General features: G+C 57.0%; 4 protein-coding genes across 4 annotated transcripts; 1 reads left to right on the forward strand and 3 right to left on the reverse strand.

The window, feature by feature from the left end:
* Window positions 1-29: 29 nt before the first annotated feature.
* Window positions 30-579, reverse strand: B0T26DRAFT_709522 (uncharacterized protein). Its single transcript, XM_060441933.1, has one exon. The coding sequence runs from the start codon at window positions 361-363 to the stop codon at window positions 43-45; it is 321 nt and encodes a 106-aa protein (XP_060296106.1). The 5' UTR covers window positions 364-579; the 3' UTR covers window positions 30-42.
* Window positions 580-2067: 1488 nt separating this feature from the next.
* Window positions 2068-3624, reverse strand: B0T26DRAFT_775514 (uncharacterized protein; the record flags this gene model as incomplete). The annotated part of the gene is made up of 4 exons (XM_060446597.1): window positions 2068-2546; window positions 2653-2847; window positions 2983-3229; window positions 3299-3624. The coding sequence occupies 4 exons, from the start codon at window positions 3622-3624 to the stop codon at window positions 2463-2465; spliced, it is 852 nt and encodes a 283-aa protein (XP_060296107.1). The 3' UTR covers window positions 2068-2462.
* Window positions 3625-3822: 198 nt separating this feature from the next.
* On the reverse strand, window positions 3823-4790 carry B0T26DRAFT_293818 (uncharacterized protein). Its single transcript, XM_060434199.1, has 3 exons — window positions 4220-4790; window positions 4074-4133; window positions 3823-4006 (listed from the first exon to the last, which is right to left on the reverse strand). Exons 1-3 carry the CDS (start codon window positions 4627-4629, stop codon window positions 3943-3945), a joined length of 534 nt encoding a protein of 177 aa, XP_060296108.1. The 5' UTR covers window positions 4630-4790; the 3' UTR covers window positions 3823-3942.
* Window positions 4791-5965: 1175 nt separating this feature from the next.
* B0T26DRAFT_675641 (uncharacterized protein) lies at window positions 5966-12845 on the forward strand (the record flags this gene model as incomplete). The annotated part of the gene is made up of 17 exons (XM_060439862.1): window positions 5966-6034; window positions 6136-6253; window positions 6355-6900; window positions 7504-7552; window positions 7836-8045; window positions 8080-8245; window positions 8303-8485; window positions 8554-8949; window positions 9044-9555; window positions 9741-10110; window positions 10228-10545; window positions 10591-11119; window positions 11172-11650; window positions 11686-11923; window positions 12005-12104; window positions 12292-12360; window positions 12392-12845. 17 exons carry the CDS (start codon window positions 5966-5968, stop codon window positions 12843-12845), a joined length of 4806 nt encoding a protein of 1601 aa, XP_060296109.1.
* Between the last annotated feature and the right edge of the window lie 1217 nt (window positions 12846-14062).

Below are 14062 nucleotides of genomic sequence, written 5' to 3' on the forward strand. Positions count from 1 at the left end.
GTTACTATTTGATGTCTGTTGCTCTTGCTCTCTCTGTGTCTGTCACTCTTGCTCTCTGTGTCTGTCACTCTTGCTCTTTCTGTGTCTGTCACTCTTGCCCTCTCTATGTCTGAATGTGGGTATGTGAATACGTGTGTAAGTGCGTGAATGTGAGCGCATGCGTGTTTGTTTGTGTCGGCGGCAGCCAATTTCCGAAAAGAAAGAAGGTTGAACCGTTGAGGAGAACTGAAAGCTTTCAGCACCGAATTCGCAGCCATGACATTGAAGATGGGCGCCCCCCAGAAGCTCACTTGGAAGCGGGAGATGGGACGAGTTTGATAGAGATGCAGTCAATTGCTGCGGGCCGGTTGGCACCCTCTGCATCGCGAGCTGTGCATCGCCAGTGAGTGAATGGCAAGGCCGTCGACAAGAAGTGGAGCTTAGCCAGCCGTTGCGGTGGCCTTGGAGGTTCGTCTCAAGACGCTCGACGTCAGGCAGTGCAGCTGATGACAAGAAGGCGCCCAGCTAGCATCCGTGCTTCCGCAGCAGGTACCTTCCAATTTCATCTGAACTTGTTCGCTGTCGTAAGAGCCAGTCACTGGCAGGCGGTGATAGGTAAAGGAAGCGAAAGGCGGGTAGTGCCCGCCTCGCCAGAAGTAGAGCCCTCAATTTTTTCAGTCGTGCACGGACCAACTCGAATCTTTATAAAACCAATCGCTCCCTCCCTCTCTTCCTCTTCCTTTCTCTTTTTTTCCCTCATACTTACCTTAGTTCGAGGCAGGGAGATCAAGATTCCCTTGCTCCGTAGAGAGCCTGCATTTCACACCGCGGTTGCGCTCTACTAGCGATTGTCCTTCGGGGCCGTTAGGGCCGCAATTTTTGATAGCCTTCCTATTCTAAATCTTTTTCACTATGATCGCCGCTCACGAAGTAGTTTCATAGAGAAGAAGCCGTTTTCTACAATTAATTTTGAAGTCTGTGTGTGCCTGCCTGCCTTTGCTTTGCGCGCGAGCCTGCTGTTGAAGTCATTGGGATATTGGAGAAGGAAATGGCGAAATGCCGCCAACTTGACATCTGTCTGCTTGCTCGCGTGCGTGCCACCGCCAAACTGCCTAGGTATTCTAGTCGCTTGCAAGCTTTCACTATTGAAGCCGTGTAGACGATCAAGAAGAAGCGATCGCAGACTTGATCCCTCATTATTTGTCTGCCTGCTTGCGCGCCTGCCAATACCTCCTAATGCCACTTTGCGACGTCACCCGCTCCTTCCTACTCTTGAAGCCCCGAAAAAGACCGAGATGACACTGTCGTTATCTTGAAATCTGTCTTTCCGCCTGTCTGCAGCCTGTGGGGTCGCCCACTCAGTCGCACCTTCCTACTGCCGAGATCCCCAAGAGTTGGCGCACTCATTTCGCTCCTACGCCTGTCTGGGCCCCCGTTATTCTAGGACCCCTAAGTTCGTAGGTGGAAAACCCTTTTCCGAGTACCTTACTAGAAGGAGAAGGTGTTACAATCTGAGACTCGGGGTCTCACGGAGCTAGGCCCTGCCTAGGATTGTGAGGGTGGGGTGGGTGAGATGCGAAGCGGCGAACTACATATAGGTAAGGCGGGGGTAGGGAGTATCAAGAGTACACAAGATTGCGGGAAGTAATATTCCTAAGATCTAATCGATGATAAACCATATGCATTGATAGCTGAAGAGCGACTCCAAGAGTGCCTTCAGCTCCTACTATATAGAGCTATGAATAGCCAATTACCGTTCTTTCCTTGCACGCTCAGTGGATCTCCTGGCGCTCAGTATGCTCAGTTCTGTCTTGGCGAGAAATCGCACTGAGCAATTCCTAATTGGCGGCACCGCGACAACGGTCATGGCGCGCGAGACGACGGCGCGCGCTCATGGCCGAGAACGGCGCCACCAGATAGCTACTGCGCAACGACGAGGCCGTGAATGACGATAACGGCATGGATGACGCGGAATTTGACGCTGTGGCTGTAATGACGAGCGACACAGTCCTCCAGGCCTACCTAATACACTGGAAAAGACGAGGATGAGGGTGAGGGCTAGTAGTGCCTGTACATATCCTGCTGATACTTCATTCTCTACCATCCAACTTGTTACCTATTCTAGTACCTCCCTAAGTATCGACGAGATTTGCTCTTATTTCCCCATGTTCTCCTATGAAACACAACACGCCTTGGTTATGCTAGGTATCGACCCCCCGCCTATTTCCCTTGCACTTTAGGGCGACATTCAGTCATGGTTACCATGGTCTCGGCCGGCTTCGTGCTGTGTTGTCATTTGCTGTTCTTGTTATTGCCTATGTGGTCCACGTATGAAGAGAAATCGAAAAGTATAGTCCAGCAGCGTTCTCAAAGGTTAAGTAGTAATTATGGATCCGGTTTCCCGTGGTCCAACACCGGCTTCCTTCAGTATCACAATCCCCCTGCATGACAAAAGCCGGGCATTCTGGGTCTTGATCCGGCTACTAATTCGGTGCTCCGACACAAACATACGAGTTAAGCCACAAATTTGCACAGCCGGTGCCGACGAACGGGTTCCAGCGATTGAACTGACCCCCGATACAGTCATGGGGAGCCATGGTTAGCGTAATATCATCCATTGTGCGTTCGTCGAAGTGAGATCATGAGGTATATGACAGTAAATGGAGCGCTTACCTGAGCAGCCGTGATCTCGTACGTTGATTCCAGCGCAGCACACGTATCTCCCGTCACAACATAGTGATAAGTTGTGCACTGGGGGTCGGTGCTGGGCTCGAGCGGCGACGGAACCGTCGGGGATGCCGAGGTAGTGTGCGTAGTGCTCGAGGGCTTGGCGCTGCTGCTTGTGTACGGAGCGCCAACGCAGATGTACTCGCTAGCCCAGAGGTTGGCGCAGCTGGAGCCGACGAAAGGATTTCATGCGTTGAACTGCGAGAGGAATTCTTGTTAGTTGATCGCAGAATCGGAACAGGGCGAGGCCAGCAGGAATAATCTGAGCGAGCCTACTTCATCGGCGGAGATCTTATAGGTCTGCTCGATATTGTCGCAGTTGTCGCCGGGCATGACGTAGTAGTAGCTCGTGAATGACGGATCCGTGCTCGGCAGGAGAGGCGAGGGCGCCGTTGTGGTGGTCATGTGACTCGAACTTGAACTTGAGTGGGATGACGACGTGGCAGATCCGCCGGATACACCAATGCAGACTGCATCCGTAGGAATGAGATATGAGCAGCTGGAGCCGACGGCCGGGTTCCAACTGGGAGATGTCAGCTACAACACCCAGCTGGCAATGGCCAGGGCTTTCACGAGAAAAAGGGTGTCTCACCTGTAGAACTGCACAAGCGTGAAGTTGCCGAACTTGGCCACAATGGCTTGACAGTTGTCGTTGGCTTGTACCACGTACCAAGCGTCGCAGTTGGCCGCGACGCCGGTCTGTGCCGGGCCGGGTGGGCCGCCAGGTGTGGTGGTGGTGGCGTTTGCTGTACTGGTTGCTGAGAGTAAATTTTCCCAGTAGGCTGGGGAGCATGTGGTTAGAAAAGTAGTCGTTTGGGGCATAGTGGCGCCCGAGCTGGGACTGCAGTAAACGCTTAGCGCACTGGTACAGTTGTCCGGCAGGTCGGGAATCGTCCAGCCGGCCAGCGTGTCATTCATGGTAATGGGGAAATAGGCCGTTAATGAGGCGTACTGGTGAAGGGGCTGTGTGTCAGTGGTTTGTAACGCGTGCGCCGTGAGAGAGAGAGAGAGCTTGCGACTCGGACTTACAGACTGAACGGCGGACGGCAAAATGCTAACCGAGCTAGTGCTGATGTTGATGGATGTTGTGGGATTGAGATAAGTTGTGGTGTAGTTTGGAACGTTGGTGATGCTGGGAATAACGGCGAAAGACGCGGGCGGTAGGACGAAGGTGCTGAGCTCCGAGGTTGAGCAGGAAACCCACCGAGTTAATGTCTCATCATTGATAGGAGTTACTCACACATTCCAGTCGCTACTGATGTTCGCCGGATTGGCTGTCCAACTTGTTGTCCCTGGCGGACTGCGGCGTGACCGGACAACTTTAGTCTGGCCTTTCACAAGCAGTCAAGTACGAACGGCCAACTTACGAGATACATATCGTGCGACCAATCATAGAATCCAGGTTGTCGTAATTCTGGTGTATTGATCTGTGCTCAAAAACTTATCAGTGGGCTGCTCTCAGATTACTCAAGACGGCGGCACGAGGGGGGCGGAGAGAGTGGGTAGCCTATACGGATTCCAAGACAACAGCTGGTTCAGATAGAAAGACTCATCAGCGGTAATGCCAGCACACGTGTCGTTCGTCTCCACCAGGTACAAGAGACAGCTCTGCGGGAGGCACAGCTTGGCGCCAGGTGCGATGGCGGTGCAGTTGTAGTCCAAGTGGTTGCCCGTAACGAAACGGTCCGTTGCCACGCTGTTAGCCCGAGCGATGGAAGCGTATGTGTCTCCAGACTCGGCCGTGTAGGACGTTCCCGTGCAGGTGGGCGCTGCCGACGCGGTGGACGACGACGTGCCTGTCGGTGTCACTGAGCTCGATGGGGTAGAATACGAGTATCTAGTCGCTGGCACGGAGCAAGAGGACAGCAGTGATGAGAAGTCGGGAGGCGTGATGTGAGTCAGGCCATACGACGAGTTCAGCATGGCGGCCTCGTACTTCAGGAAGCAGTCCGAGCATGGCTAGATGCCATTCGTCGCGTTAGTCACCGTGGGTACGCAGTAGGTGCTCCCGCTCTGCAAGCAGGCGACATTGTACGCTCACACCACCGGATCCAAAATGGATGGGACCGAGCGACTGTTGTTGATGGGGAGGGTGTACGGCGTCGTTCCGCAACTACTCTCGGCTGCAGCACGAAACGAGGTCAATGAGGTGGGGCAAGCCGACGTGCAGAGGGAGGCGAGCGTGCCGGGATCCAGATAGCCGTGGTTGGAGATGTAAGCCGGCGCGATGAGCTGAGTGCACGAGATGTTCTGCATCAACGCCGCCGTGCAGGCGGACGATGCCGAAGACGGCAGCGTGCTGGCGTTTGAGAAGAGCCGCACTGAGGCAATCTGCGCCGACGACGACAACGACAATGGCGAGCTGACATTGTTGAAGAGCTGTGCGGCGAAAACAGTGTGGACGGAAAGAAGCAGAATACCAAGTCGAAGACCGAGAGTCAGAGAAAAGCGGCGCGCGGCCATTGCTGCTGCACGCAGCCCAGAGCTGCTGCGATTTCTATCTTATGGTGTCCTTAGAGGCAGGCCCTGCGGTCTGTAATTAGGCTCGTAAGTAAGCATTGCTATAAGAAAGGCAAAAAGCAATAATTACGCATTGGAAAGCTATCCCGCCTGATTACAGCGCGGACGCGAGACTGTATCGTGCAAAGATGACAGGGATCGCCCGAGCCAGCGAGCCCGTAAGGACAAGGCAAGGGCAGCATGCAGTGGATGGATGCAATAGATCCGAACCTTGAGTAATGGCATCGAGAGGTCTGGTAAGCATCCTTTTGCGCCGCATGTTCAAATTGGTCCTCTCTAGCCGATGCTGGAAAGAGATATGAAGTACCGGGTACAATGCCCGTGCTTTTCAGGCACGCCCGAGGTGTCCCTGCACTTCGGCGTCAACCTAAGCTTTCCTTAGCGCGCCGTTCCCGCGCTGCCAGCCCTTTGCTGGGCTAGGTACCCACTGAAATATAGGGGCGGCTGACCCAGCCCCGCTTCCATTGCAACAAAGCGGCCCGAAATTGGACGACTGCTTACCGCACCTCACCTCGCACAGTAATTACGATTTAAAGACCAACCGCACCTGCCCACCTCGCACAACATGATTTAAAGACCAACCGGACCTGGCCCACCTCGCACAGCATGATTTAAAGACCAACAGCACCTGGCATATCACCTGCCGACCGTCTAGCCCTCCATCCTCCATCTTCCTCATAATCGCGTCCTGCCCGATTTTGATCTGTTCCAACTTCCGCAAGGTAGTACAACGCGACTCATGGCCAACAACCAGAACCAGCCTAGCCTTGGGGCGCTAAAGGTCAGAGAATGCGACCTCTTCCTATTGGTGAGTCATTCTGCCCCCGATCTTCCCCGGAGGCGCCTGTCGTCACAAGACTCCAACCCCTTTTTCCGAGCCCTTCGCGCGCTGACTACCTGCGCAATCAGGAGCAATGGAATGCCGATGCGGCCGTACCGCCCGATCAGCAGATGACCGAGATCTTTGACCGATTTCTTCAACTCTCCGTTGCTGAGCGCCATGTAGGTCCCCCACTAATCTCTGGAGGTGCGTTGCGTTGCTGCATATGCGGGCCGCAAGTCTCGCCTCTTCTTTCGCGTCTGGGGTTTGTTTGCTGACCAGGCGCGTCCCAGGCCTATTCTGCACAGGTGCAGGCTCGCGGCCTCTGGTCGGCCAGCAGTTTGCCACAGGCCGACAGGAAATCCTAGCCCACGCGCGGCCGTTCAAGGAGCGCAATGTCCGGGGTGCCATCTGGCTGCGGACGTACTACGGGCCCGGCAGCGACTCGGCCATGGCAAACTTCCTGTCAGGCGTGATTGACGGGCCTAGCGAGGTCGATGATGCCTTGCTGTATTCGGATCCCGTCTTGTACAACTTTGTGCCGGATTGGGATCGCATCTTTCGCCGAATCCCGCAACTCCTTGACGTGCCTCACGGCGACACGTACGAGGCAGGTCGGCAAGAAGAGCTGCGCAAAGGCCGGAGTTGGCAGCGTAGTGAGAAGAGGGACATCGAGGCAGGCGGCGGCGAGTGGCCAGAGGATGCAACCTATCTGGGCGTCCTCTCCAACTCTATCACCTTGCGTGTCAAGTGGGCACAGTTGTCGTCCTCGACGAGGAGAGGCTGGGGCCAAATGTTGCGGGTGGCCAACAGAGGAAGGCGCTCCTGGCATGGTACGAGGACGATGACGACGAGTAAGTCTGCCGAGTACCATTTTCTTTGCTTGCTTACGAATATGAAATTAGGCCCGATTGCGTGGGGGTCAAAAAGGGGTCAAGTTCTTTACGATAAATCTAAACCCCTGTCGCTCATCGGGTATTATTCTCACCACTGCGGCACGAAATCAATGGACTGGACATTTTCAGAAGCCGGCCTTGTACCAGTGACCTCTTGCTCCGGTTCCTGCTCTGCAACCCGCTTTCGGTCTCGGGGTTTTCTCTATAGTTGCCTGCTGCATCTACCACTCACCATATGGCGCGAAAAGGAGGGATAGAGCATGCGCGTCGGTGATTTGGGTTCCTGATAGAATGTCTTTTCCTTATGTCACGGCCGACTTGGCCTCTTCGGCCCTCTTTCGCCAAGGGAAAGCAGAAGAGCAGCTCAGCTCCCGACACCCACGCCTTTGCTATGGTTTAACACATACACGCTCATTTCAGACCTTTCCTTGACTTTGTGTCTCACGGCACCGACACTCTGCTCTCAAGATGCCGCTATTTGGTTCTTTTGCTCTTTTCTTCCTTGCGGTCCTTGCGGTGCCGTTGCTACCTTAGATCGACCATGTCGTCGTTCTTGCCCAGCAAAACGCGGCGTGCTCGGCAACAAACCCGTGTCTCGAGGGCTGCTGCAGTCAGTTCGGAAGCTGTGGGTTTGGTGAATAGTTCTGCGGCACGGGATGCCAAGGAACCTGCAACGCCACGGCTCAATGTGGACAGTATGGCACAACGTTTGACTGCCGGCTCAACGTCTGCTGCGCCCAGTACGGGTTCTGCAGAACGACGATCGACTTCTGTTGCACGGGATGTCAGGGGAACGGCTGCAAACCGGTCACTTCGCCGTCCTGCCCCTCGTCGCGCATGGCAGACGGGCTGTAGAGAAAGATTACCTACTACGAGCTGTTCGGCATCGGCAGGCCATGCGACACGATGGAGCCGGAAGCCATCCCGGCTGGGGCGCTGACCCATATCAACCTTGCCTTCATTGAGTTTAACGACAACTGGAATCTGCAGGACGTTGGCGGAGATCTCGTCGCTCGCGTGTCAAAGCTCAAGCTCACGTATCCGGGCCTCCGCGTCAACGTCGCCATTGGCGGATGGAACTTCAACGACCTGCCCACGTCGACGTTACTTTTCCGACATGGCGCGGGATTACGATAGCCGCCAGATCTTCATCCAATCGGTCGTCTCGTACCTCACCAAATATGGCCTGGACGGCATCGACATTGACTGGGAGTGCCCAACGGCGCCGGACCGCGGTGGCAAACCCGATAATACGCAGAACTACGTGCTCTTATTGTCCGACATGCGCGACGCCTTTGACGCGGTCAACCCTGGATAGGAGATCACCTGCACCTTGCCTAGTAGCTACTGGTACCTGCAGAATTTCGACTTGCCCGAAATGGAGAAGTACATCTCGTGGTTCAACGTCATGAGCTACGACCTGCACGGCATGTGGGACCAGCTCAACAAATACACGGGCCGTTATCTGCAGGGACACACCAACCTCACCCGGATTGACCAGGGCTTCCAGCTGCTCTGGAGAGTTGGCATCGACCCGGCCAAAGTCGTCATGGGCATGGGCTTCTACGGGCGCTCCTTCACCATGGCCGACGCCTCGTGCTGGGGGCCCAGTGCCAGTTCTCGGCGGTCGGCATGGCGGGCGACTATTCCAAAACGCCCGGGATTCTGTACTACGCCGAGATCGCGTCGACCAACCGGTCCATCAACGTGGCCACGTACTACGATCCCGTCTCCACGGTCAAGGTCAATGTGTTTAACGGTAACCAATGGATCTCGTACGACGACGAGAAGTCCTGGGCGGATAAGCTCGCCTACCTGACGGGGCACTGCCTCTCGGGCCTCATGATCTGGGCCATTGATCAAGACACCGGCCAATACGATGCCCTCTCAGGCCTCCTGGGCGCCGGTGTCGTCGCCAACGGTCTCCTGCAAGGCGGCAGTCTTTCCGATGCGCAGAAGACAAACCTGGTGAACCAATTCGGTGCCTACACGGGGCAGGACTGTTTCGTCACGCCAGGGTGCAACAACCGGAATAACAACGGTGGACAACGTCTGCCCAGCCGGCACCACGGCAGTATCCACGGCGCATGCGCCTCTGCAGCGGCCTGGTTTCTACGTCGGCGGCACTTGTCCCGAGGGATCTTTCCGCTACATCTGCTGCCCTACTTTCTCGATGCCCAAGAACTGCCAGTGGAACGGCGCGCCGATACGAAGCGAAGTTGGGTGCAGCGGCTTCTGCGGGGCGGACCAGTTCCAGCTTAACATCGACACTTATGTAGACGCCACCGCTGATGAAGGTCCCTGCTACGACGGTCATCGTTCACTGTGCTGCGACAACACCGAGATCCTGAACCAATGCCCATGGACCGGCTGCCGGGTCCGACAGTCGATCTGCCCTCATGTCCCTCCGGCACCACGCTGCAGACCATACGTTACGACGACGGCAACGGCCAGCTGTGTTCTGTCTCCATGGGCGACGCTCCAGATGTCTATCACTCTTTTGTGCAAGGGTTCTGCTGTCCGACGAATGATCAGCCCCAGAACTGCTCCTGGACGTTTGACGAAGGCACAACCTTCGCAAAGGATATGCCTGCCCACGATATGCCCGGCCACGTAGGTGCAGTGGACCACGGCCCTTGATCCTCCCAATCCCTTCAAAGATATTCAGAGTCTTGAGGGTGTCGACTGCTCGGCGTATCAGCCGCTGGCCGGGCAGGATCCCAACTGGCGCTTCTGCTGTGACCCGCCCGAGGACTACGATGGAAAATGGCCCGTCGACCCCCGTATCTCTGGTCCAGCCCGGACGAGGAGACTGGATCCGACATCATATGGGCGTACCAGGACAACTACGGGAACAACGATGCTGAACTCTCGCCGGACGAGGCATACGGCGACGATCCCTACGGCTTTGTCATTCTGGATGGCCCTCCGGGATCCGTGGACGCGACTTTCCACGCGGCCTACACAGTGGCGCGTTCTTTCACCGAGGACAACGCGCCGCTGGGAAAACGTTCGCTGTTGACGACCAACCGCACGCGTATCAAGACGGCATTTGAGTACACTAGCGAGGTACTCTACGTTTTCTGCAACTACCCAGATTCGTCCCCGCGCTGCCAGAAACGTTTCCATGACGGCGCTGAAGACACCATCATTAAGCTGCCAAATCACGTAGGCGAGGGTCCCTTTGCTCAGGTGGTGTCGATGAAGCCGGCACCGGTGCACTACATGCTCCCACGCCACCACGAGCGCAAGCGAGAGGCGCAGGAGCTTGACAGTAAGGCCTAGCGCATGAAGATCGACTATGAGTTCGGCGCCATCAAGCGCGACTCCGGGCCCGTCAACATGCGCATCGACTTCACTAACCTTCTCGACTACTGGGAGGACGTGACCGACACGCCAGCCAAGGTGCGGCGCGAGCTGCAAGACGGCCAGGCCCTCTCGTACCGGGACTGGCGCCACAGAGTAGGCCGGGCCAAGACGTCGCACGAGCGCATGCGTAGGCGGCAGGCCGACATCATGGCCGGCAAGACCACGCACCTCGAGGCGCGGGACAACGGCATGGAGCACGAGACGCCGCGGGCCAAGCGTTGTTTCGGCACCTTCGTCAACTAGCTGAAGAAGGTGACAACGGTGACGAGCAGCGACAAGGGCTCGCTGGGCATTATCCTGCAGAAGAGCATCCTGCTCTACCGTGCGTTTGTCGACTGTGCGCGCACCAATGCCCAGCTGAACATCTACCTGGACGCCGAGGCTTCAATGGACGCCACCTACGCGTATTACTACTCGGGTGCCCTGGGCGGTCTCGTGCCCACGGCCACGTACGCCTACTTCGCCATGCAGCCGAGCGTATACCTCGGCTTAACAGCCATCGGCAGCGCCCGCCTGGAGTACCGCAGCCCGCGCGTGATGCTAATTCCAACCCTCTCTTATCCCGGCCTCGCGATCAAGGGACTCGCCGCCGTGGGCCCGACGCTGGACCTCTACGGACAAATCGTAGGCGTGGTGCAGCTCAGCGGCACGATGCAGGTCGGCGCGCGCTACACCTTTGAGCGCGCCGAGATGTACTGGCCCGACGACGGCGAGGCGCCCGCCGAAGTTTCGGGATTTTGTGAGCCCGCCCGACACGTGCTCCGCCCATACCAGCTCCAAGCGCGCGACAACTGCGGCATCGTCCGCGGTGTGTAGCTAGGTGCTGCCCGACTTCCATTTCAACTGCCACGTCTTCTCAGACTCGCAGGTCAACAACGCCGGCAAGAGCGCCACGGTGCCCGGAATCTGCCGGAACATGCAGAACTTCTTCCAAGCGCGCGGGCTCAGTAACAGCGGGCTGAGCCTGACCTGGGACCCCGTCAACGCCAACCCGCGTCGCAGCTTCGCCTGCAGGGTGACCAACCGGAACAAGCATGGGAGCAGCTACTGCTTCACCGACAATGTGATCTACACCACGGCGGTAGGGCTTTCCACGGGCGTAGCCCTAGTCAGCTGCGACGAGTACCCGCTCGCCTCTGCAGAGGAAGGCGGTGGCTACTTTGGCACTCTCGCCAATAGCGTGACGGCCATTTCGACACTGTGCGTGCCCGTGTGGCAGCAGACGCTGCAGGACAACTGCAACGGCCTCATGAGCGGGCTGAGCACCAACGTGGCCTACTTGACGACCCCACAGCCGCGGCCAACTGGCAGCAGTGGGGCAACGGCGGCGCCTTGGGGAGTAACCCAGGGTGGCTGTCCAACAGCGGCTGGCAGCGGCTCGCCACGTACCCGGGCCAGATCCCCCAGGCGGCGGGCATTTCCTCGGCCGTGTACGGGCCCAACGCCGCGGGCGAGTACGGCGGCTACGGGAATGTCCCCGCGTTTTCAAAGTGTACCGTCATTTTCTCGGGGCTGGCGCCGGCGCCGAACAGCAAGCGTGACGAGAATGGGGCCGAGGTGGAAGCCGAGGACGAGGAGATTGTGGGCAGGTTTAATGGGTGGGGCGTAAAGAGTGAGCGGCCTTCTGATTATCGCCGATGCAGCAGCTTGCCACCATTGGACTAGGACATGATGCTGACCGTCTGCTTTGCAGGAGTAATCATCCATGAGGACGCCGAAGATTCTATACCGGCGCCGGGGTTCGTTCCCGATCCGTCGCACCTGATGGCTGCCGAGATCCTGAGGAAGGACGTGTCTTGGCAGGAATCATGTCTCATACCACCTGACAAGGCTCACCTATCATTCCATCCGCGTCTCCGAGATAGCCGGAAATATTGATCATGTGCCAAGCTGGCGGGATATCAGCGCATGACGTGATACAATCGTCATGGCACTGCGGACTCGATGCAGACATAACACTATGACTGACTGGTAACAAAGCAAGTTTGTCCCCGAGGCTCGAGGTGGCAGCACCCCAAACGGGGAAATAAGCCGATTAGTGGGAACAAGGTGATTAGTGATGCAGGGTTTTCGTCATCAGCGGCACGGGCGCCCAGGGCCTGCCGGCAGTCCGCGAGCTCTACAGGACGGCAAGTACGCCGTGCGGGTGCTGGGGCGCCTTCGACGGCTTCGCCACGGGCGAGGCCATGGAGATGTTCTTGACAGTGCGGTGCTTCGAGATCGCCGCCGAGAGCGGCGTCAGCTTCTACGTCCGCGGCAACCTCGACTACGGCATCAAGCTGAGCGGCTACGATTCTCGCTACCGCTGCGGTCACTACGACGGCAAGGGCCGCATCGGCGAGTGGGTCCGGCTGCAGCGCGCCGCCGCCAAGACGACGGACGGAGGCGCCGGTGCCGGCATGAAGGCCGCCCTGTTCACCACGGGCTTCTGGCGGCTGTTTCAGGCCTCCGGGTCCAACAAGGGCATCATCCGCATGGACTACGCGCTGCTAGACGAGATCCATCCGGCCCGGATCAGGAGCCGAAAGATTTGATTGGGGCTCGGAACAGCGCTGCCGTCAGATCAATCAGATCAAATATAGGGTGCCCATCTGATCTGAAAGGGAATTCGGGCCCGAAATCTGATTGATTGACTGTTTAGTTGATATGTCTGGTAGTGTCTGATATCAGGACCCCTGCTGACCGCCGTGAGGCTATTCCAGCCACCGAAATAGCATCGCGACCCCGATTCTTGGTGTTCTGGGCTTACCACATCCCAACGGCTGCTATTCTTCCTGCAGCTGCTGCAGCTGCTGCTGGCCGCGGCTTTCGTCTTCATACAACCAGTTCTTCAGCAGCTGACAATACTCAATAGCCTCGCTGCTCAGGCTGTGCCTCTGAGACGTCACGGTCAGCTTCGCGATGCTGAATGCTCTCTCACAATCATCGGCCATAGCTGGGATGGCTAGTAGGTCCAACGCAAGGCAGCTAAGACGAGGGTAGGTAGCCTGGTGGTCCCTCCACCACTGAATCGGATCTTCCGTGTTCTCTCGAGGCGTCCTGAAGTAGACCTCAAGCTCCGAAGCCGTCTGAGAGAGCTGGGGACACCTCTGGGCAATCCACTGCCTTGCCTCTTCCAATTCGACCTTCCGTTTCTTCGGAGGGCCCTGTCCAACTGGTTCCGGCTCTGCAGAGGGCGAGCGGCTCCCCTGCTCGTTGGCTTCAGGGTAGTAGGCCTCGAGGTAAGCCTTGAGAGCCCTTTTAGCATCGCTAATCCAGATAACCTGCTCTGGAGCGGTCCAGACGTTCTCGAGCCACCCAAGCCCGAGCCCGGGATGTAGAATGACGGCTGATGTAAATAAGGATGACTCTCCAATCGATGTATAGTAGTGGTTGAGCTTTAGCCATGCGTTGTTGATCCCACTTCGAAGGAAGGACCGTTGCTGGGCTCCAAGGCTATCGAAGTTGCCTGCTGCCCGAGCAGCAGCAAGATTAGTATAAACCAGCCTCGTGTGGTCCGGGAGGGCTTCTTCGTTAAAGCGGGAAGTAAACCCAGGTTCGATGGCTGCTCTGTTACGTTGCAAAGGCCGGCTGCGGGTTGGTGGCCGAACCGGTTCTGTTGCTACTGCCGGATTGAGAGATTCATCAATATATAGCTGCTTCCACCGCTCAAGCTTATCAAGGACGTATTCCATGCCCGTGAGGACCTCGTGAAGCTGACCCTGGCCTTGGGTAATCATCGTGAGCCTGTAGAAGGGCGTCAGGATCTCCT

Source organism: Lasiosphaeria miniovina (assembly GCF_030549165.1).
Source record: "Lasiosphaeria miniovina strain SMH2392-1A chromosome Unknown B0T26scaffold_4, whole genome shotgun sequence".
Lineage (NCBI taxonomy): Eukaryota > Fungi > Ascomycota > Sordariomycetes > Sordariales > Lasiosphaeriaceae > Lasiosphaeria > Lasiosphaeria miniovina.

Excerpts from the sequence above, each read along its gene's own strand:
- B0T26DRAFT_709522 (XM_060441933.1), bottom strand. The coding sequence starts at position 363 with ATGCAGAGGGTGCCAACCGGCCCGCAGCAATTGACTGCATCTCTATCA.
- B0T26DRAFT_293818 (XM_060434199.1), bottom strand. The coding sequence starts at position 4,629 with ATGCTGAACTCGTCGTATGGCCTGACTCACATCACGCCTCCCGACTTC. Across the intron at positions 4,134-4,219 it reads CAGCTGTTGTCTTGGAATCC|ATCAATACACCAGAATTACG; the intron begins GTATAGGCTACC and ends TTTTGAGCACAG. Across the intron at positions 4,007-4,073 it reads GGTCGCACGATATGTATCTC|TCCGCCAGGGACAACAAGTT; the intron begins GTAAGTTGGCCG and ends GTCACGCCGCAG.